The sequence below is a fragment of the Xenopus laevis genome, chromosome 1S, assembly GCF_017654675.1.
Source record: "Xenopus laevis strain J_2021 chromosome 1S, Xenopus_laevis_v10.1, whole genome shotgun sequence".
Taxonomy (NCBI): domain Eukaryota; kingdom Metazoa; phylum Chordata; class Amphibia; order Anura; family Pipidae; genus Xenopus; species Xenopus laevis.
In genome coordinates, this window is record NC_054372.1 from 168,677,186 (window position 1) to 168,703,097 (window position 25,912).

The 25,912-nt window shown below is 37.0% G+C and overlaps 1 protein-coding gene across 2 annotated transcripts in view; it reads left to right on the forward strand.

Moving 5' to 3' along the window:
- The window catches only part of edil3.S (EGF like repeats and discoidin domains 3 S homeolog), a 311,320-nt gene that overhangs the window by 162,097 nt on the left and 123,311 nt on the right, over positions 1 to 25,912 (forward strand). For both annotated transcript variants that reach the window (XM_018244394.2, XM_018244395.2), the window contains one exon: positions 14,148 to 14,261. In XM_018244394.2, the coding sequence (XP_018099883.1) occupies positions 14,148 to 14,261 (114 nt within the window). The remainder of the gene's footprint in view (positions 1 to 14,147; positions 14,262 to 25,912) is intronic.

Sequence of the window (25,912 nt, forward strand, 5' to 3'; positions counted from 1 at the left end):
CTGACAAATAGTAGTGACAGTCACCCACTGATAGGCAATATGAACAAACCATTGTTTCATATGACTTTATCTTTGTGTCTATGCCCAGCTTAACTACTTTGTTTTATATTTCCTTGAGGTACATTATAGAAAGAAAACACAGTTCACTTCTGATGAAGTTATGACCGTATTGTGTGGTTTCATTGGGAAATGGATTTCCTGGTACTCATGACAATTTCTATTTACTTTCTGGTGGAAAAAAAAGTATTATGGAATGAATCAATGTTATTACCTTGTTTGTTTCTAATAATTGAGTGATTTAGTTAGTATCATACATTATGTTCTCAGTAGAACTCTAAAATCTCTTCATTAAAAGTGAAATATTTGACAATCTTTAAAGTACTTTGCTCAAGAAGCTTACTTTACCAAAGTTTTAAAATACAATCCTTCCTAATGAGCTCCCCATAGCTTGGTAGCTCTGTTGTGCTCATATGTCCCTCGGGTGGCTTATCCAAAAGAGCATAAAAATTATTGTTTCCCAGACTGATTTAGAACCATAAGCTGTTCACTTCACACATTGCATTTTCTTCTGGAGAAAAGTAATTAATTTGATTTGGATATTGTTACCTTTTTGAGTGATAAAATTGCTTGAGAAACTCTCAGCTCTGGTTAGTTAAACAACCCAGAGCTGAGAGTGAAAGATTAGGGCAGCATTCTACTGTGGCCCCAATTCCATGATCCCACCTTATCATTTGGAAGAGGTAGTGGTGGACACAAAACAGGTAGTGACACAGGTATACAGGAAGTGGCATAGGAGAGACAAGGAACTGGTTTAATTATGAGTTGCTCAAACATACCTTGTCATATACCCCTAATAGTTAAAATTGCTGCCTAAATGTTTCCAATGACTTGAATAGGTTATGCCATAAATATAACAATGTTAACTGCATAAACTATGGTGATTGGAAGCATAATAGAAAATACATCGTTTTATAAATCTGCTTTTTATTTTACATGAACTTTACACTAGAAGGGGGTGTTCACTGTTCTACATTTGAATAGCCCCTGTAAGAAAAAACATTTTTGTAATCATCTTTATTATTATAAATGTTCCATTTTGAAGTTACAGACCTAATAAGCCATGTATCAGCCCTGCTTAAGTTTTCTTGTCTATGCTCTTAGCTCTCTGTAGGGGGATTTCCCAGCCTGGGACTTGGCAGGCAGCTAAACTAAAAAAAGGAACACTGAACTGGCTCTGCGCATGCTTCCTTTTCCTGTTTCATTTGCATATCTTTGATGGTATTGGATGGCAAGATTTAGCCAATAGGATTAATGAAATGCAGGAGAGGGGAGGCATGTACAGTAACTAGATCAGTGTCAGCTTCCTGTATGGGCAGATTGGAAAGCCGTGTCGGGGATCTCCAGAGTCAGCAGAAAGCAGAGGAGCAGCGATCCACAGCTTACATGGTCTGTAGCTTCAAAACTATCCATTTAAAATAATAAAGATAAATTACAAAAATATTTCTTCTGACTGGGGCTATTCACGTTTAGACTCTGAAAGTGAACCTCATTTCACATAGCATGATACTGTAAACAGGCCTTCTAGTGAATATAGGATATTTAGAATTAATATGCTAAGATGAAGCAGAATGTATTGATGCATATAGAACATACAAGTTCATCATTTACTTCTGTGTGAGCAGGTTGATGGACAAGTGTCCAAATGAGTGCCACAACACGCCTGCTAAGATTCGGGTTACCTAGCAATTGTAGCACATCAGTTATTACCTCCCACCATATTGCATGAAGGATCAAGACAGAGGGGTGATCCCCCACATACTTTCTGTTCCACTACAACACCAAGAACAGACTGAGAAAAGGTGGAGCCAGGGTCTTGATACGCTGGTAGTAGTCCTGGGTCAGGGCGGGTTTGGGCCAACCTCGCTGAACCATTTGCGGGTCATGGGTGACCTCACACTGCAGGCTTTCAACTTCCGGCTTCCAGTTTTATAGACGTGCGACCACTAGAAAAGGAAGCCAGAAGTCAGATGCGGATGGGCGCAGTTCCGGGTTGGGCCTAGGTTGAGTTTTTCTTGATGCACACATCACTAGTGTTCTGCATGCATCCTCTTTGTGGATTTCTTACTTTAGTACTGACTTGTTTAACTTCCAAAACAATACAGGGTAGAAATTCATAGCTGTTTCATCTGATAGGCGTTTGTTTATGTTCAGTTGCAATGTGCACTCTTGCTATAGATCACCTCTTTTTGTACAAAACCTGAGGGGAAAAAAATTTCCATTTCAATAGAAAAGGACATCAACATTATGATTTATGGGAACCATTTTTTTAATTGTTCTTTGTAGAAGGAGCATACTGCCAATGTGTTTCAAACCATTCACAAAGAGAATCTGCCTTAGAGAGATTTATGGAACAGATCAAGGGAAAAGTAGGCAAATAGGAAGATCAAAACTTTACTTTAAGCATGTAGTCAAACGCAGCTGAATCACAAAAGTAATTTGTTACCTACTGTATAGCTGTCAAATACTAAGGTTCATTTATATATGTTTGCAAAAGGTTAGTTATTTAATTCTCTTTCAAAGGTGAACATTTAGGGGGTTATTTACTAAACTCCAAATGCAAAAATCACGAAAAATGTGTGATATTTTTTTTATAAAATTGTACTTTTAAAAAGTCGATTTTTTTTCTGAATTTATTAAACCCGAGGATGGAAAAGTCAGAATCTGAAAATCCGGCATCTCAGACCTGTCGAGGTTGCATATATGTCAATGGGAGAAGTCCCAATGATTTTTTGATGTGTGCTGGGTTTAATGCAATACCTCGAAGTTTTCAGAGTTTTTGGGTGAAAAATCTGAAAAAAACATGAAAATCAGATTTTTTCCCGCAAAGCAAATTTTCGGGAAAATGTAATAATAAATAAGCATTAAAAACCCTAGTGGATATGATATGAATTTGTAGCAGAAAATATTGAGATAAATTCAGACTTTGATAAATAACCCCCTTAGAGTGGTTAGACCACCATATCAGTCTGGGATTATTATATCATTCCAGCCAAAATGTTTTTAAATATTATAAAAACGAGGCTGCTTATGCAGCAGTTCTTCGTTAATTTAATCTGGGCCGTCCTCACCCAATACCCTCACTAGTCATTTCTAGGCAGGCTTTTTTACTACTAGATTTTCTACATTCATTATTTATTCAAACCTGAGATATGCTTAAAGCAATACTCCTTAGAAAGAAAAGAGGGTCATTCAAGAAGCAGAACACCGATATATCAAGTCAAATAAAAGATGCCCTTAATCTGACATATTTTTTGCACTTTGCATACTGCATTTTGCCTTCCCAGAATGTAGAGATTTATGGGTAGCATCTTAAATACAATAGCTGAGTGCATTATGGAGCACTCTATTCAAGAGGAATAGACAGAGGGAGGCAAATTTTCACCCCCTTCTGCCCTCTACTGTCCTCTAAATGTGTGACATTTAAATATTCAAGGTAAGGAGCAGCAAGAGCCACAGATGATACATGGCACCTACATGGCCAAAATTCAGAAACAAAATCAGAATAATCTTAACAGACTTTTATTCTTGATGACTGACCATGGTCAATAGACTGAATTTCCTATACATTCTTGATATTTCCTACTAGTCATCCTCATTCAGCAAGTTATCTGTGGCGAATAAATTCAGCAGGCGGAAATTTGTGGTGAATTTTTTTTTTTGCCGGCAAATAAATTTGTTCGGATACCCATTGACTTTAATGCATTTGCCCAAAATAGGCATGCATATAACAATTGTCGCAGGTGTCTAAATTGAACAGCGTCAAAAAAAATATTATACTTGAAGGGAAAGATCCATAGTTCCCAGGCTGTTGCAGTATTCACCAGTTATCATATTTGGCACTAGTAGGTAGACTTTTCTCTTGCAGAGTTTCTAAATGTTGCATCATTTTCTATGCCCAGCAACACCAACAATTAAATGTCATTAGTTCACACCTACTGGATTAAAAAAAAAATAATTTCTGGAGAATAGATACCATACCTCTTTTATAAATTAAGCAGATTAAGCATATGTGCAATAGACATTTGCAGTGATTGTACCAGCAACTTCTCTTGTGGACATGACCTGTACCTAAAATCAATATTCATGCTACAGTATATTCAGCATTTGAAAATATGATGTATTATCCTATCTTGTACCCCTAATGAATATAAAACACTACTATTTCTATTTGTTTAATTATTGATATGATTCAGTTAATTTCTAACCAGTACAGGGAGGGGATAGAAGAGTCTGAATTTCACAACACAGTTGTAACAACACAGGGTCACAACATAGCTGATCAGGAATTGACTTGTACTGCATTTACTTGGAACAGTTTTCTGCTGAAGCTCAAAGCTGACATTGTGTTTATTGATTTGTCTGAACTTCTGTGGTGCATACAAATCACATAATGAAACACTTTAAAATCCAATTCTGATTTTGATATTCTATCCAGCTGAAACTGCTGTTTAATAAAGGCTAAGAATGTTAATACAGAGCATGGCTTGTGTTCGACACCACAAGATTACTGTTGCTTGCAAGAATTCTTAATATGTTATTCTCTGAATTCTTACATGAATACTTTCACTGGGCCCCATCAGGACATGCCATGAAATGTCAATAGTGATAGCATGAAAATTGGGCAAAAGCAAACATCAAAAAAAATAAATATTAAAGTTATGATTTCTAGAATGCAAGAACCCTAAAGTTAATTGTGGGTTTCTACTAGTGATGGGCTAATTTCCTGCAAAATTTGCAAAACGGCAGAAAATGTGCGAAACGGCGCCGGCGTCTCGTTTTTGATGCCGGCATCCGTTTCTGATGCTGGCTTACATTCACTTGCGGAAATTTCATCAACGAATTTTCACGGCCATTTCGTGAATTTATTCACCGCAAATTTGCGCCTGGCGAATAAATTCGCCCATCACTAGTTTCAATTGATGTAGACCCAAGTGAAGGTTTAGAATTTTCATAGCATATATAATTTTTATAATTTTTACGCACGCATGAATAGCAGCAGAGAAAATGAGAAGTCTAGATATGATATTCTAAGAAGATAATGGAGTACAAAGGGCAGGCAATACAAATGGTTTTGTGTATAACTTTGAAAGCAGACATTAGGATAAAGGTCAAGAAAATGTAAAGTTACTGCGGTGTCTCTATTCCCAGATATCCCCAGTTTTAAGTTCAGGCTTGGCACCAGTGGAGTAAATACAGAGGAAACAGAGCCCACTGTCTACCGCCTATTGTATTGTGTTAATCAAGCAAAATAAAATTAACCTACACTATATAAATTGTTTAAATCTTGTTTCCTGCATTTATAAATTGGGTATGGGTATTTTAAATAAAAGAAAACAATTTTGGTTTAATTTGCCATGATTTTTATGCAGTTTCACGAAAACATTTGAGGTCGGCGAAACACGCTAATCCATGCCTGGAGAATTTATTCGCCCATCTCTACTTGTAAATGAACTTGGCAGGTTTTAGGTGTGGGAATATTCGAATTGTAACTGTTTCCATGGTCGAGGTGTGATAAATCTCACATTCTAATTTACATTCGAATTAGGGGATTACATTTCGAATGTGTACATTTTTACACCAACAAAAAAACCCGAAAATTCTAATTTGTATTTGAATTTACCTTTCGACCCTTAATAAATCTGCCCCTAAAAGTTAACATAAAGGTAAACCTCCAACCTCAGGAGTTCTAAACTTTTTAGAGGCTTCAAATTAAGTTTTGTCCTTAAAATAAAGACAATCCTATTGCAGAATTATAACCTTGTTTATATCTGAGCAAAATCTTATAGTCTACTTGTGATCCTGAAGGGCAAAGCCTGCGTTTTAGTTACTAACACAATGCAATCATTAGTTAAAGCTTTTATGCAGTTTATTTGTATGTATTTTATAGAGGCATAAATAGGTTCTTTTGAAAGGGGCCTAACATATTTATAGCTGCCTAGAAAACACTAAAATATTTTATGTTGCCCATTACTTTAGCATGTGATTTCTGATTATGTTTCTCAGAAACATTTTACATGTGCTGATTACAAGATATGTTCAGAATGGGGTCCCCCCAGAGGCTGTCTTGCCTTTCTTTCCCATCATGAATATGAGCATTAAGGAGAAAATTCTGTATTGATCTTGGCCTATTGCTGCTAACCTCTTTGCTGTACGTTCATGGAAGAACCAATATTTTACTATATATTCAGAGCAATATAAAATATTTATAATACCTCTGTTATTAAGGCTAGGATTGATGATACATGTCTAGCATTGACTTTCAGCTATGCTAATCATTAAAATGTATTGTCGCACAGGCCATTTAGCAAAACCACTATCATTTGTATTTTTGCACTTTAAAATACAAAGAGAAAAGAAAAAATAAAAACATATAGGCATGAGGCAATTCACTAGGGGATTAACCAAGCCAGTGCCTAAATGCATATTGATGTGCTCTAGTTTCCTTGGAGCTTTTGTAAGGTGACTGTCCTTTTTATATGCAGGTAAAAATAGATCACAATAAATTCTTTATGAACGCTATGTGCATTAATGTTACTTTTAAATTAAGAGGCAACAAACAGAGAAAATGCTGAAACTATACAGACATATAGCACTGCGTATCTTGACAGCGCTATATAAATAAATGATAATGATGATATAATGGGTGCTTTTGTTTTTTTTTTTATCTTAAGAAAGCGAAACAGCCAATTTACTAGTGATTTTTTTTACCGGGCAATTTAAATAATACCAGTTACAAATTTAAAGGGGATGTTTACCTATGAGTTAACTTTTAGTATGACATAGAGAGTGATATTCTGAGACAATTTGCAATTGGTTTTCATTCTTTATTATAAGTAGTTTTTGAGTTATTTAGTTTTTTATACAGCTCTCCAGTTTGCAATTTCAGCCATCTGGTTGCTAGGATCCAAATTACCCTGGCAGCCATGTGTTTATTTGAATAAGAGACTGAAATATGAATAGTAGAGGGACTGAATAAAAATATGAGTAGTAAAGGGCAAATTTGTCCCGTTTCGCTTCGCAGTGAAACTCACGAAATGGGCGAAAAATTGATGCCGGCAGCAGTTCCAACGCCGGCAACATTTGACACGCCGGCGGCAAAACGGGGAAATTCACTGCGAATTTGCTCCTTTCCGAATAAATTCGCCTATCGCTAAATATGAGTTATAAGTAAAAGTATTAATAACAGTAAAATTGTAGCTTTACTGATCACTTGTTCTTAGATGGGGTCAGTGACCCCCATTTGAAAGCTGGAAAGAGACAGAAGAAAACGGCAAATGATTTAAAAAACTATAAAAAATAAATAATGAAGATCAATTAATACGTTGCTTAGAATTGGCTATTCTACAATAAACTAAAAGTTAACTATAAGATGAACCACCCCTTTTATATTATATTTTCCGAATTGAAAGAATTGCATAATGTACATTAAAAAATCTGTATGAATTCTTTATCCTCTCTTGTAATATGCCACAAAATTTGCCAATTTGTAAAACACGTGCAAGTTCGAAACCAAAGCCTCAAGGGTCAAAGTGCAATATTTGTTTTTTTTTTCTACCTTTCTCCAAACAACTAAACCCACAATTAGCAGCAATTTTTTTAGGCCACTCATTTTTCCACCCATATCACCTGAAATCTTTTTTCTTTTGTATGATATAATTTTTTGTTGACATATACCCACAGATATCCTAATGTCTTCTTCTGGACCTAACCTCTTTAGTCTGGTATCTGTAACCGTCTGTACCAGTACAGGGATTGTTATAATGTGCCAAAATTATATATTTTTTCCTTCCAGTACTACAAGAATCAAGGGTCTGGTAGGACATTAGACTTTGCTTAATGCAGTGTAACTTAGATAGATACATGTATGATAGATAGATGTAATCATGTCCTTGAAGTGAGGTTGAAATGTATCTAAAATATTGTTTTTACTAAGACCTATTGCTGGCGTGGAACAATAATGAAGCAGAATAAGCAATTTAGAGATTCTCTTTAATCTTGCAATATTCACACAACATCTATTGTAGTTTCTACTCTCGGTTTTGCCTAAAGCAGAAAACCTAGCTAGCCACCTGTTGTTGAGCTACAGCTCATGGAAAGCTCTTGTTAAGGCTGTGGGTTGTAGCATAGCAACAGCAGATCTATGCTTTAAGCTCATTCGTGTCTTCACCTTCAGACCACTGGCTTTAGAAAGCTGCTTTAAAATTCTGTTTCAGATACAGGTGTTTGTCTATTCCTTCTTCACAACTACAGTTTGTTCAACTTTATATTGCTAAACCGTTTGCATAGCTATAAGTAAGTTAAGTCTCACACCACATAAGAAAAATACTTCATCTAACCTGCCAACTGTTGCAAAACTAAAGATTACTCTCCCTATAAAAAGGCAGGGACACATAGTTTAACTGAACTATTATAAATATCATCCAGAATACAAAACAACATACTGTCTATGTTGAGTAGGAAAGTTTTCTCCTGTTAAAGCAGAAGGAAAATTTAATTCACTTGGGGGGCAACAAGGGGCATATTTATCAAAAACTTCCAAATTCAAATTCAAAAAGACCAACCGAAATTTTTTGGTCGAATAGGTCAGTTTTCTATCGAATAAGTTCATATTCGACCGAATTAGAATCAAACAAATCGAAGGAATAGCACATTCGATCGAATTCGATTCAAAGTTTTTCCCAAAATAAACTTTGATGTTTCAAAGTCCACCAATTGACTCCAAGAAGGTTTTAGGAGGTCCCCATAAGCTAAAACAGCAATTTGGCAAGTTTTAGATGGCAAATGGTCGAAGTCGAAATGTTTAAAGAGACAGTACATAATAAATTTCGATATTCTAATTTTTTTTTAATTCAAATCAAATTTGGACTAATCCCTAGTCGAAGTACACAAAAAATAGCTGGAAAATTCACCTTGACCTTTCATAAATCTGCCCCTAAATGTTAGGCATCCCCCTCTCAGTGATTGTAATCAGTGACCTGATACCCCAAGTGCTCCTGTTTATAGCAAACTGCACCGGCATTTGGGAACATTTCAGTGAGGACCATGGAGCAATCCTCTTCTTTCACTTCATTTTTCTTCAGTACTCCCAGGCCAACGCATGTCCAGTACAGTGAAAAGCTGTCTTTTTCTTGTTCAAGTTTGGATTTTCACGCTACTGCGTCTGCGCCCCGTTGTGAGTAAAGAAGAAGCAGAAGGATCTCGCTTTGGTGCTTGCTAAAAATGACCCCGGGCCTTTGCAGTTTTTTGCTACAGAAACACCTGGGGCATCAAGTTTTTACAATGACTGGGGAGAGTCTAACATTTGCCCCCTCCCAGTAATTTTTAACTTTTCTTCTCCTTTAATAGAAGATTAAAAAGATTAAAGTACATAGCTTGTATTTTACAGAAGTGAAATGGGATACTGAAAATATTAAAGAAAACAAGATAATAGAAAATGAATATATAACGACAATTCATTGTCACATACTTTGCTTTTATCCATCAGTACGTGAGTACTTTTTTAGGCTATTCTGTGCTTTTGTGTTTCATATATTTAATTAACAGTGAACCTATCATTAAAAAACTGCCTCACTGGAAGTGCTGGCTAATAGGGCACCCCAATTTATATGTCACATGCAAATGCATAATGAGTGAGCAAGGGGTTGTTATGCTCATGCTTGTGCCCTTACATGGCCTCCCATACCAGGATCTCTCTCCAGTTGGACCCCGCCGACTCAGACCCAATCCTGCCCTCACCAGTTGCTCCCCACTGCTCTCCCTCAGTCCTGGCCTCCCCCACTGCCTTACCTCCCTTGATCCAGACCCTATTTGGCCTCCCCCATACTCCACTGCTGCCCTTTCTCCCTCAATACAGACCCAATCTGGCCTCCTCTGCTGCTCTCCATCCCTCAGTTCATACCTGATCTGGCCTCCCCTGCTGCCTTCCCTCCCTTGATCCTGGCCTGACTGTGGCCTCCCCATCGACCCCCGCTGCCCACCTTCCCTGATCGCTTCAAAAGTTAAGTAAAAAAGAAGCTGCACAGCTGGGGGCTCTACTGGTGGTGTGGAGCCACTGGGGTACAATCCATTGTCCACGGAAATTAACATCAGACATTGTTTATTTGGGGGGTTAACCTTTAGACCATTTAGGGGTAGATTTATCAAAATCCAAGAAACTTTTTCTCAATTTATGTATGAAAAAATCAAATGTATGAAACTCTTTTTTGCCCCGTAGACTTTATTAGTACAGTGTCAGGCTCTGCTGGGGTTTGATCCTAGGACCTCCTGGTTGCTGGCTGCTTGCCCTAACCACCGGGCCAGGAGAGTTTGTATTCTTTTCTCTGCTGGGTCTCAGGATTATTCATCCCACCTCAGCATCCTGATTGGTGGGTTGGGGTAAGCCAATCAGGTCTGATCCTGCCCTATATTAGGCCAGCCCTCCTTACCTGAACATTGGCCTTCCTTAGCACTGTGGCATTGCCCTGAGCTAGGTTTCCTGCTCTAGCCTTCTAACTTTGCTAGTCTGAACCTTGCTCTGTATCTTGCTCCTATTCCAGTCCTTGTTCCTGTTCTAGTCCTTGTTCCTGCTCTAGTCCTTTTTCCTGCTTTAGACCTTGTTCCTGCTCCAGTCCTTGTTATTGTTTTACGCCCACTCTGTCCTGTCCTAGCCAGTCTGCTCCTGTTCTACGTCCTCTCCATCCTGTCCTATCCAGTCTGCTCCTGTCCTGACTCATTGCCCTTTTCACCCTGTCCAGTCCAGTTCTGACACTTCGCCCTCTTTACCCTGTTCCTGCCCTTCCCTTACCATGTCCCGAAACAATTTAATTTTAAAATACCCTGATGTACCCGTTTTAATGCGAATAGGTCACTGCCAGGTGTCTTGATCACTGCAACAGCTAGTGTTGATAAAAACAGTGTCTAACATACTATTTAGGCTGGTTAAAAAACTCAAATCATTAAAGAAAACTCAATCATTTTAATCTATCTAATTGTTTTATTGGTAGTTATCTGCAATTACATGGTTCAATGTCAATTAACTTCCGGGTTAACACTTTGAATCTTGAATGGCTGCACAAACAATGCAGAAGGGGAGTACTTTCTCATAGTCCTTGGATAATTTAACTGCTAATCATTAAAGGAGAAGGAAAGTCAAAAATAAATTTCAGCTCTAAGTGTTGCCAATGAACAGAACATATCTTTAACAGCAAACATTCCCTCATTAGTTTCTTCCCCAATATAAAGGCAGCAATCGTTTTAAAAAAAAGTTTAAACATGTATATAAAATCATACCCAGTTTGCAGTCCGAAAATCACTCAGAATAGGGCACACGCATGCGCAATAGTTAGCAGCAGTGCCCTGCGCATGCGCACTAGAATCTGATGTGTACCTTTGGTAGAGATGACGTTGTGGTCACGTGATGGAGCCGTACATTATCACTGACCTCTCTGCCCCCACCTCATTCATTCTATCTCCAATCGCGATCCTGCTTCCTATGACACTCAGTGAGGTTTAAAGCTCCTGCGCTCGCTCTGGTTTAAATTTACAGCTTGTCAGCGAGCAAGCGCAGGAGCTGAGGGGCTAAGCTGTTAATAAAGATAAAAAGCAATCCAGCGAACGGGTATATCTGACTGAGGTCTGCAGTGATTTATTATAAAAAAAATTAAAGGACGCATACCTTTATTGTTAACGCTAAAGCTCTAGGAGCTTGCCCAGGGCGGAAGTGACGTGCCTATTTGAAAATGGCGGCGCCAAAGTTTACATTACAGCAAGACTTCTAGACGCTGGTGGCCAAAAACTATTCTGAAATTACAGTTTTCATTGCGGCGTTTCAGAAGGGGGCCTGATGACGCACAAAGTGGAGTAGGTTATATTTTTTTCGTTTCCTTCTCCTTTAACGGTTTACATTATCTTACAACCTACCTTCTAATTAGCAGTTCTATGGATTTTATAACTACTGCATATAATTATCAACTCTAATTTCACCTACCCATTGACTTCCATGCATTTTGCCAAAAAATTACTTTTTTGCAAATTACATATACCCATGCTTTGGTGCTTGAACTGTAGGAATTAAAAACAGTACCTAGAACTAACCAAATTTCAACATTCAAGAATGCTGTTAAAATCTCAGTCATTTTGTGTTGCCTCTAGCAATGTGCCACAAGAAAATAAACTACAGAAGCTTTAATGTACTCAAGAATTGCCTTTCTGTGCCTTTAGAGAGCCATTATGAATTAATATTCTGCACACTTTGCATACAGATTATTCACAAAATGCTGGTGGATTACAATATGTGCATTGAATAGCTCTTAGTTGTACAGCTGCTGCTGGTTCACAACTTTAGTTAATATAGGACCTCATGAAATAAGCCAAATTGTGGAGAAAAAAAGGTAAATGACTATATTTTAGAATGATTTTACCCAAACTTTGGGAAACAAAGGTTGTTTCCATTTGTTTTTAGTTTGTGCTGTAACTGTGGGGATGTTTGGAGTGAAGATATAATGATGAATAGACCATCTGCTTATTTAACTACTCAACTTGGCTTTTATCTTTAGCATGATAATGATGGAATACACAGCAGTATAGGTATTTACAGAAGAATATAAAATCAGTTGGAGGGAGGTAGTAGAAGGTGCAATAGGTTACTAATCATGTCATTTATATTGGGGGATAGTATTATGGGTCTCAGCTTGCTTAAAATGGTTCAGGATTTAGACTTAGATGGACCCAGTTTAAAGGCATCCGGCATATACATTAGACACCCTCTAAACATAGATGTAGTAGTAGCTTAGACATGGTCTCCACAAGAATGTTCCAGTTTCCTCAGCATTCATCTATTTTGCCTATTTAAGTGTAAAATAATATTGCTCCCTCAAAGGAGGCCACATATAAATCTATCTCAATCCATGGTGATTTAAAACCCCTCTTTTTGAATCAACTGTGCTGGTGTCTTTGCACAACTTTGAGAAATGTATGTCTGTATACCATTGGCTTGCTTTGTTTTTCCTAATTAAGATTATATTTAACATAGTTGTTGAACTTGCCTAACTAGAAAATTTTATAGCAGAGGTATCATTGTAGAGGCGATGTTTAATGTATAATGATGACAGATTTGGGGCTAATGCTTATTTGATATATTGGATGGTCCTGGAACTACAGTAGTGTAACTATTGTGAAAATGTTTTACTTACCTTCACCTCACTGCAGTGTTGGACTGGGATACCAGGGGCCCACCAGAAAACCTTGGGCTGAGGGCCCACTTTCCAAACTACTGTATTATACTTCTCCTCAACCCCTTTATTCTTCTAGTCTTTTTTCTCTACATACTATACTCTATTCTTCCATTATTAAACCTCTTTGTTCCCATAAAGAAATGGGGAATGACCATGAAATAGGCCAAATGGTTAGAAGCAAGAGGCTCACAGACACCTGGGCCCACCGGGAGTTTTCCTGGTATCCAGGTGGGCCAGTCCGACACTGCCTCACTGTGAAATTAGAGCCTAATGAAATAAATCACCAACAAAGGTGACTTGAACCCTTATTCGTTGAGGTTTCTAGAAAGCAACACATTTTGACCTCAAACTAGGAATCCTAAATATTTCTTGTTTTAAGAGTTTTTAGATGTATGGATATATCTGTTATGGTAATACTGAATATTCTATATATACACTCAAATATACATAATGGCTTGCAAAGTATTATGATGCCATATATCTTCAAATAAATCGGTACATACTCTTTTTGCTAGAATATAACAAAACAACAAAACAATAACAAAAACAAATTAAAGAAATGGATGTAAGGCGTTGAATGTGGACTGATGGGGAACAGTGTTTCTACCTGCTCAGAAGCTTAGGATCATAGCCTTTCTCTTCATCATCTGTCATGCATTATGTCACTTTATTTAGCCTGAAGCCAAATCTTTTGATTTAACCTTGTCTTTCTGCTTTAGTTCCCTCTTACATTTAACTCTTTTAGTCTAAAAAAAAAATCATTGTGTGATTTGTATTATAATCATATAGATTCCATGTTTTTTTGTATCTTGTAATTGCTTTTAAATATAAGTTTTTTTTTTTATGTTAACTCAAAGCTCAAAATAATTTTTTCAGATGTTAATGAATGTGAGTCTGAGCCTTGCAAGAATGGAGGCATATGCACAGATCTTGTTGCCAACTACTCATGTGAATGCCCTGGTGAATACATGGGAAGGAACTGCCAATACAGTGAGTAGAGTTTTTGTTTTTTACATTAGTAAAAAAAAAGAATGGTTGTGGGTGCACACCTGAGGCCAATTTAAAAAAAGTCGAATTTCCTGTCTCAGTAATTCAAGTAAATATGCTAGTGCATATAGTATTGAAACAGGGTTGTTTAGTTACAAAGTTATGATCATAAAATTGATAAGCCACCATACCGCGTCAAGGTAAACCCCATATGGTGGTCCCTAACTTGTTTACCTTTAATCATTTCTAAAATAGGTATCTTACCTCTCTTCTTAATAGCATTTATATGAAAAACTCCTATGCCTTGGTTTCAAACTGTGAGCTAAATCCTACCCCGCCAACTGCTATGCGGATTTTAAGTGGGAGAGACTGCCTTCAGGCTAGATCCTCCCATGCCGCTAGCATTTTCGGCTTTTAAGGGAGAGTGATTGCACAAACCAAACCACAATGTTAAAGGGACAATAGGACCACCAAAACTCTAAAAGGGTGGGTATGAGGGTGCAACAAACCACATGGAGCTTAGCCAAAGCTCCCAGCAAATACAAATACAAAAAAGAATGGTTGTGGGTGCACACCTGAGGCCAATTCCAAAAAAGTCTAATTCCCTGTCTCAGTAATTCAAGTAAAAATGCTAGTGCATATAGTTTTGAAACAGGGTTGTTTAGTTACAAAGTTATGATCATAAAATTGATAAGCCACCATACCGAGTCAAGGACACGTTAGTGTCAACATAAAAAAACACCCCCAAAGATTTTAAACTACAGTTTCCAATACCCCTTAACCGCCTTCAAGTATCAGTGGGATGCATGTAGTGGGAGACTGTAGTACAACAATATGTTAAGGGACAACTATTGTCAATGCTTTATGTAGGTGCTGTCCAAATGGAATCCCATGAGCCCACTGCATCCTGCAGACAGTGTGGATTAACAATGGTAGCAGTAGCTACAGGTCCTTTTCAAAAGTAGGCAAACCAACTCAAAGACTCAACCAATAATATTAGTTTTATGTATTTGTTTTTGCGCTAATGCAACTTAATTATATTTTGGAATGATATTTTCTCCAGTTTGTTATAATGAATGTAAGGTTTACCTGTTTTATCATATATGTATTTACATGAATGTTGCTTCCCTTCTTCTGAATGGCTATCTCCCTGCAGCACCAATCTTATTCTCCATATATATATTTTTTATTTCATGCTGTAAAACAATATGTACATTTATGTCTCAATTTAATTCGCCTGTGTAGACTTCACAAGGGTTATTTTGCATTACATTACAATCTTCCACAAAATTTCGGCCCATGAATATGTTCTATATAGGATACCCGACCCAGTATATATTAAAAAAAAAAGTTGGATGGCACAGTTCTATAGCATTTATATCCAGCCTGTGCTCTTATCCAGCCAAAGAACAGCAAAGAAATGCCATTACAGTTATGAAAAAGAAAATCATTCAGCTCATTAATGAACAAGTCAGTCATCACTAGAAATTATACTTTCAAAACATGAACATTTGCAGAAGGTGATTTATTTTGTAAAAAGCTTGTTGTGTTCTATGAATACAAGCTGTATCAATCATGCAAGACTGGCATCTGTTAAATTACTTGCTAACTGCTCTGCATATCAAACATAGAATAAAACTCCAATCTCATCTGCAAATCAAAGTTATTTCCATCACGGGGTCAAACCAAATCCCACTTCTCTCTTTCTGTTGCTGTATTAAAGCCTGTTTATCCTTCAGAGCTTACATTTAATCCATTGTTTTTAGAAATAAATGTTTATAATTCTATAGTTAATTGGACCTTCAACTCTGGAAACAAAGGCGAAAAAAAGAAGAGTTTATTTTCTTAATGTTCAGCTTTCATTTAAGGACACCAGCAGGAGTTCTGCCAGATAGTGAAAAGCAGAGACGCATGAGTAGGATGATGCAGCTAAAGGTTACATCTTTAATATGAAAAGCAAATATTATTGCTGAAGCTGCTGTGTTCTGACCATTTTTAACCTTTATTGCGTGATGGTGCCTTGATTATTATTCATATGTTGTTTTTTGTGCTTCTGTTTTTTTGTTTGTGCTTCGATGATAAACATGCATAGGGCTAAACTGTTATATTGTTATAGTTCTTAAAGTCTTGGAAAAGTTTGCACATACACAGTGGATGATCATATGATCTACACTGATCATACCTACTAAAACTGAATTGTAGCTTCATCTCCAATTTAAACTTCTGATTGCTAATTTACTGACTCTACAACCAGAAGACTGAATATGAGAAAGACTGAAGGAAGACTACTAGGACTATTTCATATTATCACTCCACATATATTATATATTTTCTTATACTGAATACTGAATTCATTTTGAACAGTCTACGCAGACAAGATGTTTCTGTTGTTTGCTAAATAATGGCTATTTGTTAGCCCTTTGTTGTTACTTAGCCCCTGGTAGACAAGGTAGTCTGCAGTAGGCTGTATTGGGAATTATGCTAGTATCTATGCGCTTCCAGAACTTGCCTCTAAGAAAGGAATTTAAAATTGAACACCTGCTTTGAGGCCATTGGGGTAACATCAAATGGTTGGGGATCACAGGTCTATCTTTGTATAGGCCGCATGAGTAAAGATTTATATTGCTTCTGTATATATTAGTGAGACTTAAGTCAAACATATGTTCAGCATGGACATATCTATAGTAGGGGTTTACTCAATTGGCAGAAGTGGCAATGCCATTTTCATAGGCAGAGATAGTGACACCTAGTATAATTTCAAGCAAGTACCGTTGTTTTATTCACAGCAGGGTTTTTAACAAGACATGGCACTTTCCAATTTCCCAGGCATTCCAATATCTTGCTCTTGCATTTCTTATCATTTGTTTCATAGTGCATTTTGGGAAAAATGTTCCTTCTAGGGTTTGTCCAGTTACTGTGCCCCACTATTTAAAACCTAATTTTTATTGTATGCTGTAAGACCATCCAACATTAGTGATGGGCGAATAAATTTGCCAGACATGGATTCGTGCCGAATTTCCACGCTTCGCCACCCACAAATGTTTTCACAAAACTGCAGAGAAAATCAACGCATATCAAAATTATTCGGATGCCCATTGACTTCAATGTGTTAAGCAAATTTTCGCTGTTTCGAGAATTTTTCGGAACAGATTCGCCCATCACTATCCAAAATCCTAATATTAAGGGATGTCACAGCAAGACACAGCTATGTTTATGGAGTTGCATGCTTTTTAATTTGTTTTAATTTGTCCCTCCTAGGAATGGTAGGTCCACAATAGTGATGGGCAAATAAATTTGGCAGGCGTGAATTTGCGGCAAATTGCTGCATTTTGCCGTCTGCGAATAAAGTTGCAAAACTCACATGAAGATTCGCTGGTGAAAAGTCAACTTCGTCAAAAAATGTTTGAAACACTATTTGGACGTTTATTGACTGTAACTCCGGCATCAAAATTGACACAAGTGACTTTTAAGACTTGTGTCAATAATTGACGTCGGCGTCAATCGACTTTCACTAATTTTAATCCATTTCAAGGGAAATTTGTGAATTTTTCTGCAAAGGTAAACGGGAGAAATTTGCCCATCACTATTCCACAATAAGTCAACCAATGGCATCTGTTTAGTCTTTTTAAATAAAATAAACATGAAACCTTTCCAAAGCCTTGTTGTTTTAGAAATTGTGCAGAGTATTATGTTTCTGCTCAGTTATTTGTTGTCATATGTTGTTGCTCCATTGCCATTACGAGATTCATTGAAAAGTGTGTTTGCAGGATTGTAGATCTGCGGTACATATGAACATCTATAAACTAGCCATATATTTGATTTTATGTACACGTATAGCCTGGTGTAAAGAGCAGAGATCATCAGACATGCTCAAGTCACATGAGCATACAATTGTGCAAAATAAAGCTTTATGACACAATGTGGCATCTTTTGCACTGCTGTTATTTTCTAATAACCTGTTGTGAACAACTACACCTACAGTATTAGAGACTGTGGGGCCGATTCACTAACTTCGAGTGAAGGATTCGAAGTAAAAAAACTTCGAATTTCGAAGGGTTTTTTGGGCTACTTCGACCATCGAATGGGCTACTACGACTTTGAATCGAAGGATTCGAACTTAAAAATCGTTTGACTATTCGACCATTCGATAGTCGAAGTACTGTCTTTTTAAGAAAAAACTTCGACCCCCTAGTTCGCCATCTAAAAGCTACCGAACTCAATGTTAGCCTATGGGGAAGGTCCCCATAGGTTTTCCTAAGTTTTTTTGATCGAAGGATATTCCTTCGATCGTTGGATTTAAATCCTTCAAATCGTTCGATTCGAAGGATTTAAGTGTTCGATCGAAGGAATGTTCCTTCGATCATACGATCAATCTACTTCAAAATTCAAAAGTCGAAGGATTTTAATTCCCAGTCGAATATCGAGGGTTAATTAACCCTCGATATTTGACCCTTGGTGAATCGGCTCCTGTGTATCCGTTATTATGTTATGCCCTATTGTTTCCGCACACTTGAAATTCTTCTTCCAAGAAGTAGCTACTTTGCAGCGACATCAGTGCTGTCATAGTCCTATGAGACCAGCAATGACTTTTATTTGGTGAAAATGTATTGCAGTAATTTCTGTGATTTTCATTTCCATAAAATGGTTTAGAGAAAAAAAAGTTCAGTACAAGCCTAAACAGATGGAAAGGAACATTTTAATAATGTCTAGTGCCGTCCGGTATCACGGTAATCATAAAAAACAGTGCAATGCCAAGCTAAATAAGCCTTTCCATATGTTAGCAGGGTCCTTTTCCATGTGGCACTCCCTTTTTTTCAGCTCATCAAAATATTTAGTGCCTCCAACTCCATTCAGCAACAAACACAGAAAGGAGACTCGTTATTAGTCATTCTAAAATCAGCTTGGTTAAATCAGTCAGTTCTGATGGAATTAGAGTGAAGATTTAATGTTTGTCTCCTTAGGGATCCATTAATAAAAATAATCCAGATACGATAGAAGAGTTCTGTTAAAATTAGCGTTCTGGACATATTAACTGCAGGGGAATAAGCCCTATAAACGCAGTCATGAAATGTCCTAAATCATAGATTGGAATGCCATTAAATAAACTAGCAGCAAGAAGAAGTGACAGATCAGAGAAAGCCATTAATTATGAAATACCCATTAGCATGTGTTCTTTTTTTTCCTATTAAATTGATGAATGTAGCATTTTATTGGTTTTGGTTTCTAACACTGCTCTTTTGGCAGGGATAAATTCCCTCAAGCTGTCCCTTTTGTTGAGCTGAAATTGTTCCCCAAGGAGCAGGTCTTCAAGTCACTGTTACACGAAACAGCAAGTGTAACGCACAGAAGTATTTACTATACTTTTAAATACGTGAAACTGTGAGCATATACTAGTAATTCTATGAGTGGTGATGGTAGCTGTTTTGGGTGGTAATGGTGTTATTTCTTCACCTATGGGGCCAATTCACAAAAGGTCGTTATTCCACGATGAACAATTTTGCGCGTTAAAAAACAATGTTTATTTAAGGAACGATGCACATATCGCAAGTGTTAATTTTACATTTCTGAAATGCGGTATTCTAATCGCATTGAGATACTTATAGAATGTATCAATCCTAACGCATAATTCACAAACATCTTTTAAGAGATAAAAGCATAAAATAGTACGATAATTACTGTTAAATTTAACACCTCCCAGGAGTAGGCGTTACTATACAACATTAGGTGGATTAATAGAGGAAGATGTAGTGAGGAGTAGTGATAAGCAAATACATTTGGCAGGCATGGATACGCTGTCAATTTCCGCGTTTCGCCTCCCGCAAATATTTTCACATAACTGCGCTGAAAATTCACCAGCAAAAAGTTTTCGGATTGGTAAAATTTGACCGAGTTGTACCAAATTGATGTTTATTAATAAATTTAGACGTGTTTTTTTTATCATTTAGACGCATGACAAATTTCTTTTTTGAAGAAAAGAAAATTGTCATGCGTCTAAATGATAAATAACACGTCTAAATGTATTAATAAACATCAAATTGGTACAACTCAGTCGAATTTTACAGATCCAAAAATTTAAATCTCGAAAATCTAATTTGAATTTTTTTAAAAAAACTAGAATCGAGTTTGGATAATTCCCTAGTCGAATGTGACAGTTTTGACCATAACATTTTTTTAATGACCCTAAATAAATCTGCCCCTTAATGAATCGATCGTTAATTCTAAAAAAGTGATGGCATTTTTAAGGAATGCTCTAAATAACACTAAAATTTTTTACCTTTTTTGAATCGGCCCCATGATGTTTTTCACTTTTGTTTAGCAGGTGCTGATAGGACTGAGGGGCAGACTTAGAAATCACACATCTCTTTGCACACAACATATCATTGTCATGTTTAGATAACGCATGAGCGGAAATTGGACCTTAGTCTGGAACTTGTTTGGTTGAATGCTTGGTTGAATGATCAAGTTTGTAATTTTAGAATAAACTGGTCAACCACTGTTAAAATCAGATTTTTTCGAAAACCACAAATTCTTTGAATTATTGTACGAACCCAGCACAGACCATGATATCTTCCAATTGTAAAAGGTACATCTAACATTGACTAGTGATCGGTGAATAAATTCACAAGCCCGAATTTCCTCGTTTCGCCGATGGTGAATAAATTAGTGAAACTGCAGTAACGCGTCGAGAAAAGTCGCCCATGTCAAAACCACCGCACATCAACATGATTTGGACACCAATTGACTTTAATGCCGGCATCAAAATTGACGCTGGTGTCAAAATTTGCATTTCGCAAATTTTTCGCCATTTCACAAATTTTGCGGGAAATTAACAACGGGATAAATTCGGCCATCACTACCATTGACTTCTACATTAACTCAGCAGGATTGGGATGGAGAACTTTTTTTATTCAGACTTTTAGCACCATTGGGGTTTAATAGATCTAGAAAAAAGGTTCTTTTTTTTTATACACAGAAAATGGTGTTTTCCCTTTCAAAACTCTGACTATAAAACTTGGACTTTAATAAATAACCCCCTAAGAGTTTTCCAGAATAGCTTTAATTTATTCTGTTTACATTAACCCCAAATATATCACCCCAATATATATATCAAAATGTTATACCCTGCATGCATACCGTCATAAGCACATATTCTAAGTATAATTAAACATGGGTCATTCTAAAGACATACAACATTCTGATTAAAATGTATGTGTATCTAATCCAAACAAAAATTACCTGAAAACATGAATTCTAATCTAGTTTTGTCATGGATATTATAGATAAAAATATACACATCTTAGCTGGATGTAGAGAAGTTTGCAGAAAAATGTCTTCACCGTCATAAAAATATGCCCTTGTGAATTTAAAATAAACATGAATTAAATAAAGCAAGATTTTGCAAAATTAACTCTATACACTTTAATTTCTAATTATGAATAGGAAGATGATGTAAGGTTTTGTTTTATACAGATATAGCACCTTCTTAATATGTGTTGGATTTTCCTGCTTAATTTATCAAGCTTCTCTTTATTGTTTGTGCTAATTATTTTGTGTAAAGCATTGCTCAACCTCAAGCTAAATTTAAAGCTTTACATGTTTAAGTTAGAATGCTAATAAAACCTAGATAACTGATAGTCTGCCAGTTTGTATATTGCTAGGCTTTAAATTCTCTATCATCTATATCTTTATATGGGTGTATTGATGCCAGATTACTATAAAAAAAAAGGGGTCACTGTAAAGTATGAAATAAAATCAAAATCTTTTAATTATTTAATATATTTTAATTATCTTTTAAAGTATTTTTAATTTTTAAGTAATAGAGATATTACACTGCTGTGCAAAGATTTTTTTCTGCCACCTATGAGTTTGTTTGCCCTGGGGCGAGTAAAATTTTTGGGGCCTCTGCATGTGCATATCAAGGTAAGCCTGCACACAGAAGGACTTTGTATCTGACATATGTAGGGTTATATGTGCTAGGGGTGAGGGTGTAATTTTGCAATGTTGGGGTCTTGAGATTCAAGACTCTTTTAAAAATTTAATCAACTTATATCACCAAAAAAAATGAGGGTACCTGATGTCTGAGCAATTCTAGCTGTAATTATAATAATAATATAATATATAATTAATCCTTATTCAAGAAAAAACAAACCTATTAGGTTTAATTTAGGTTTTAATGATTTTTTAGTAGATACAGAAAGATCCCTTATCCAGAAAACCCCAGGTCCTGAGAATTTTGGATAACAGGTTGCACACTTGTACTAAAGACATGTCTCAGAGTATCTATCTTTCAGACTCGGTGCAGGTATGGCATTCCTTATCTAGAAATCCAGAATGCTCAAAATCCCATCAATGAAATTCCTCGCAGTTTACAGTTTTCCATTTCCTCTGATTTGCTGCTTCTCTGTAATAATGCTGTAGGGACCCATAGGGTTAATGTGCCCCTATGGCTTTAAATCCCTATACTTCCTGACCTCCCTAGTTGCTGGGCAAATGCCCATGTAGCTGTATTTTGCATAGTTGTTTTATTGTCAGAAAGGTGTTGTGACCACTTCCTATCACACTTTGGTATAGTGAGTGAGAAGGGGTGGATCTCAGGATCTTCCTCTTTGGCTTCGGGTTCCTGATGCAGCTGGATGTTTCCAGGGAGCCTGGGTACACCTAGGTCCAGTCAAGCCATGCGCTCTAGAAGGACCATTACTTCTAGAGAGTAAAGTCAGGGAGCAGGGAGACTGTGAACGAGGCAAGCTAGAGATAGGATACAACTTGTAATAGTACTCTCTACAAAAGTAAGATAGGTAGGTTATGTAGCAAGAGCAGGAGGTAGCTCTTAGTGATGTGCGGGTCGGTATTTCCCCGCCTGCATTCGTGCTTCCCGGTTGCTTTTGTAGACCCGCACTGACCTGCCTACGATATCACAGAAGGGCGGGGCGAGCAGGTGCAGCATCTATAAAAGACAAACCTGGAAGTCGGAAGTCGGAAGCCGGTATTTGATGGTGGTGGGCAGAGAGAGCAGGAGAAGAGCTCAATGGTCAACCCGCATCCACCCACCACCCGCAAAGAAGTGTGCAAGGTTGGCCTGAACCCACCCGACCCGCGGGTATCGGCCTGCCCCACACATCACTAGTAGCTCTCCCCTCAGGCAAGACTGGCCTGTAGAATAAGGATCACAACCTAATAGGGACTTTCCTAAATTTTAAATGTGTTTTATATTGCAGAAAAACCTTTATTTGTGGATAATATGTATATTAATTATATTAACATGGCCTACTGTTTGAAAATGTTAATTTTAATTTATTGTTTGGGTTTGTATACATCTTAAGGCTCATTTATGAATGCGACCACAAACGTAATGCTATGCTGTCTGTACATTGCTGATATTTAATTAAAGTACTCAACACACAACTTGCATCTCCTGTTACATCCTGCTGATGTTGTTGTGTCTGTTGATGCTGAGGGATCCTGATATTGCTGCCACCCTGAAAGCTGCATTGTGAAGAGAAAAACAGTAGTAAATTATATCTGAAAAGAGCATTTGTGAATGCGCCTTCTTATCTTTTCTGTCCATTCTTTTCTCCACATATTTCCTATATTATAAATAAAAACCTTTCATTTATTTTCTATTTTGGACAATGTTATACTTCTTTAAACTGGGAATTATATGTATTTACAGTGCACTTTAAAGACACTTTTTACCGATCAATATAAATTCAATCTAGACAGTCTAATGTACATTAAGCTGCAGCTATTGTATATTATTGTGCATTATACCTTTTATTCAGTAGGAAGATAGTTGTTTTGCATTTGCTCACTGGAATTTTTAAAGGACCGAAGAAAAATACTCCCACCTTATGAAAAACTATTGATCATATGTTTTTCTGCCTACTTGAATCAAAAGAAAAATCATAGCAGTTTTACTCCCACAATTGTCCATGCTGTGTTGCTGGCAGACATGCATTTCAGTTATACTTAATACTTGTAGATTAGCTGTTATTAAACTTCATTTTGTTGTTTTGAAATCTTTTTATAAAATATAATGGAAGGATGTCTTAAGTTAGCATTTAGCATTATTCTAAAATGGCTTTAAAATGTTGTGTTTATAGTTGTTTAAAATAAGTGGAACTACATTTTTTAGTAAGTGGATTAACAATGCCAATATGCTGCCTAACCAATATTGCAGTCTTCCTAAGGCAAATATTTGGTAAGTCTAAATGTTTGTTAATTATAATTTAGAAGACCCCTTGACTGAGTGGCAATAGGACAAGGGAATTATTAACTTTTTTCAGCAAATTTCTTAATAAACAATTTGCTTATAAAACAGAGTAGCTAATAAAGGGGGGGAAAAAATGATCCTTTCATTTTATTTTTGTGAGATAATGGAAGGAGTCTAAAAGTAATGCAAAATGAAATTTAGGGATGAAGTTGCTAGGGTTTTATGGGACCCTGATGATGAAACGGGTCTCTTGCAAAGTGCATTGATAAGCAAACCCTTAATTTACAGGTATCTAGTAAACCATGACACCTTCTCTAATTCTCATTCTAGTGGAGTAAATGAGGAATGCACCAAATCCACTATTTTGGATTCGGCCAAACCCCTGAATCCTTCTCGAAAGATTCGGCCGAATACTGAACCGAATCCGAATTTGCATAGGGGTGGGAAGAGGAAAACATTTTTTACTTCCTTGTTTTGTGACAAAAGTCATGCAGTTTCCCTCCACGTCCCTAATTTGCATATGCAAATAAGGATTCAGTTTGGCCTGGCAGAAGGTTTCGCCTGAATCTGAATCCTGATGAAAATGGCAGAATCCTGGCCAAATCCCGAACCGCATCCTGGATTTGATGCATCCCTAGAGTAAATGCACTAAAATAAGGCATGGCTTGCTGGGTCCCCTAATTAGGATCCTCTACATAGTAATAGGGTGTAAAACCAGCAGTTAAAAAGTACCCTCCTTCCTTAATAACTTTTCATTACATTCTCAGGGGGGTGTGGAAACAGAAGTAGGGCCCTTGCATACCTACTTATAACAAGGTCATACAAACAACACTCTCAGCTCCTCATGGAATGGTCATTATGTTTACAGGAATTGCAGTAATATCAGGGCACTGGACTCTGGTGGTCCCATCATTCCAGCTGTATAACAGTGTGCATATTTTATACAACTGCACAATCTGTGAATAAAGCAAATAAAAGAATAAAGAGAATGAAGAGTAAAGCTTTATGAGTGGATGTAGAACTAGAGCACTGGCATGACAGTATTTTATGATTGTACAGTATGAGTCTTTGTTGGAGACCTCTATTGTTTTGTTCTTTTCTGAAGGTTGGACTATACCAGGCATGTCCAAAGTGCGGCCCGAGGGCCAATTGCGGCCCTTTATCAAATTTACACTGGCCCTCAGCCTCCATCATGAAATGAATAACAATGCGGCCCGCCAGCATAGTAAAATCAGGAATCACGTAGCCGTAGCAGTAATATTTTGGCACATTAGTGAAATGATCTGCCACTTGGTCTATACTGCTGCCTGTGTGCTGAAGGTGTTAGTAATAGACACATACTGGCACGTAGAGACGCACTGTTCTCGCATACTTCTTTACTGTAATGGCGCGTCACTACTTCTATTGCAAGAAGTATGCAAGAGCAGCGCATCACTACGTGCCA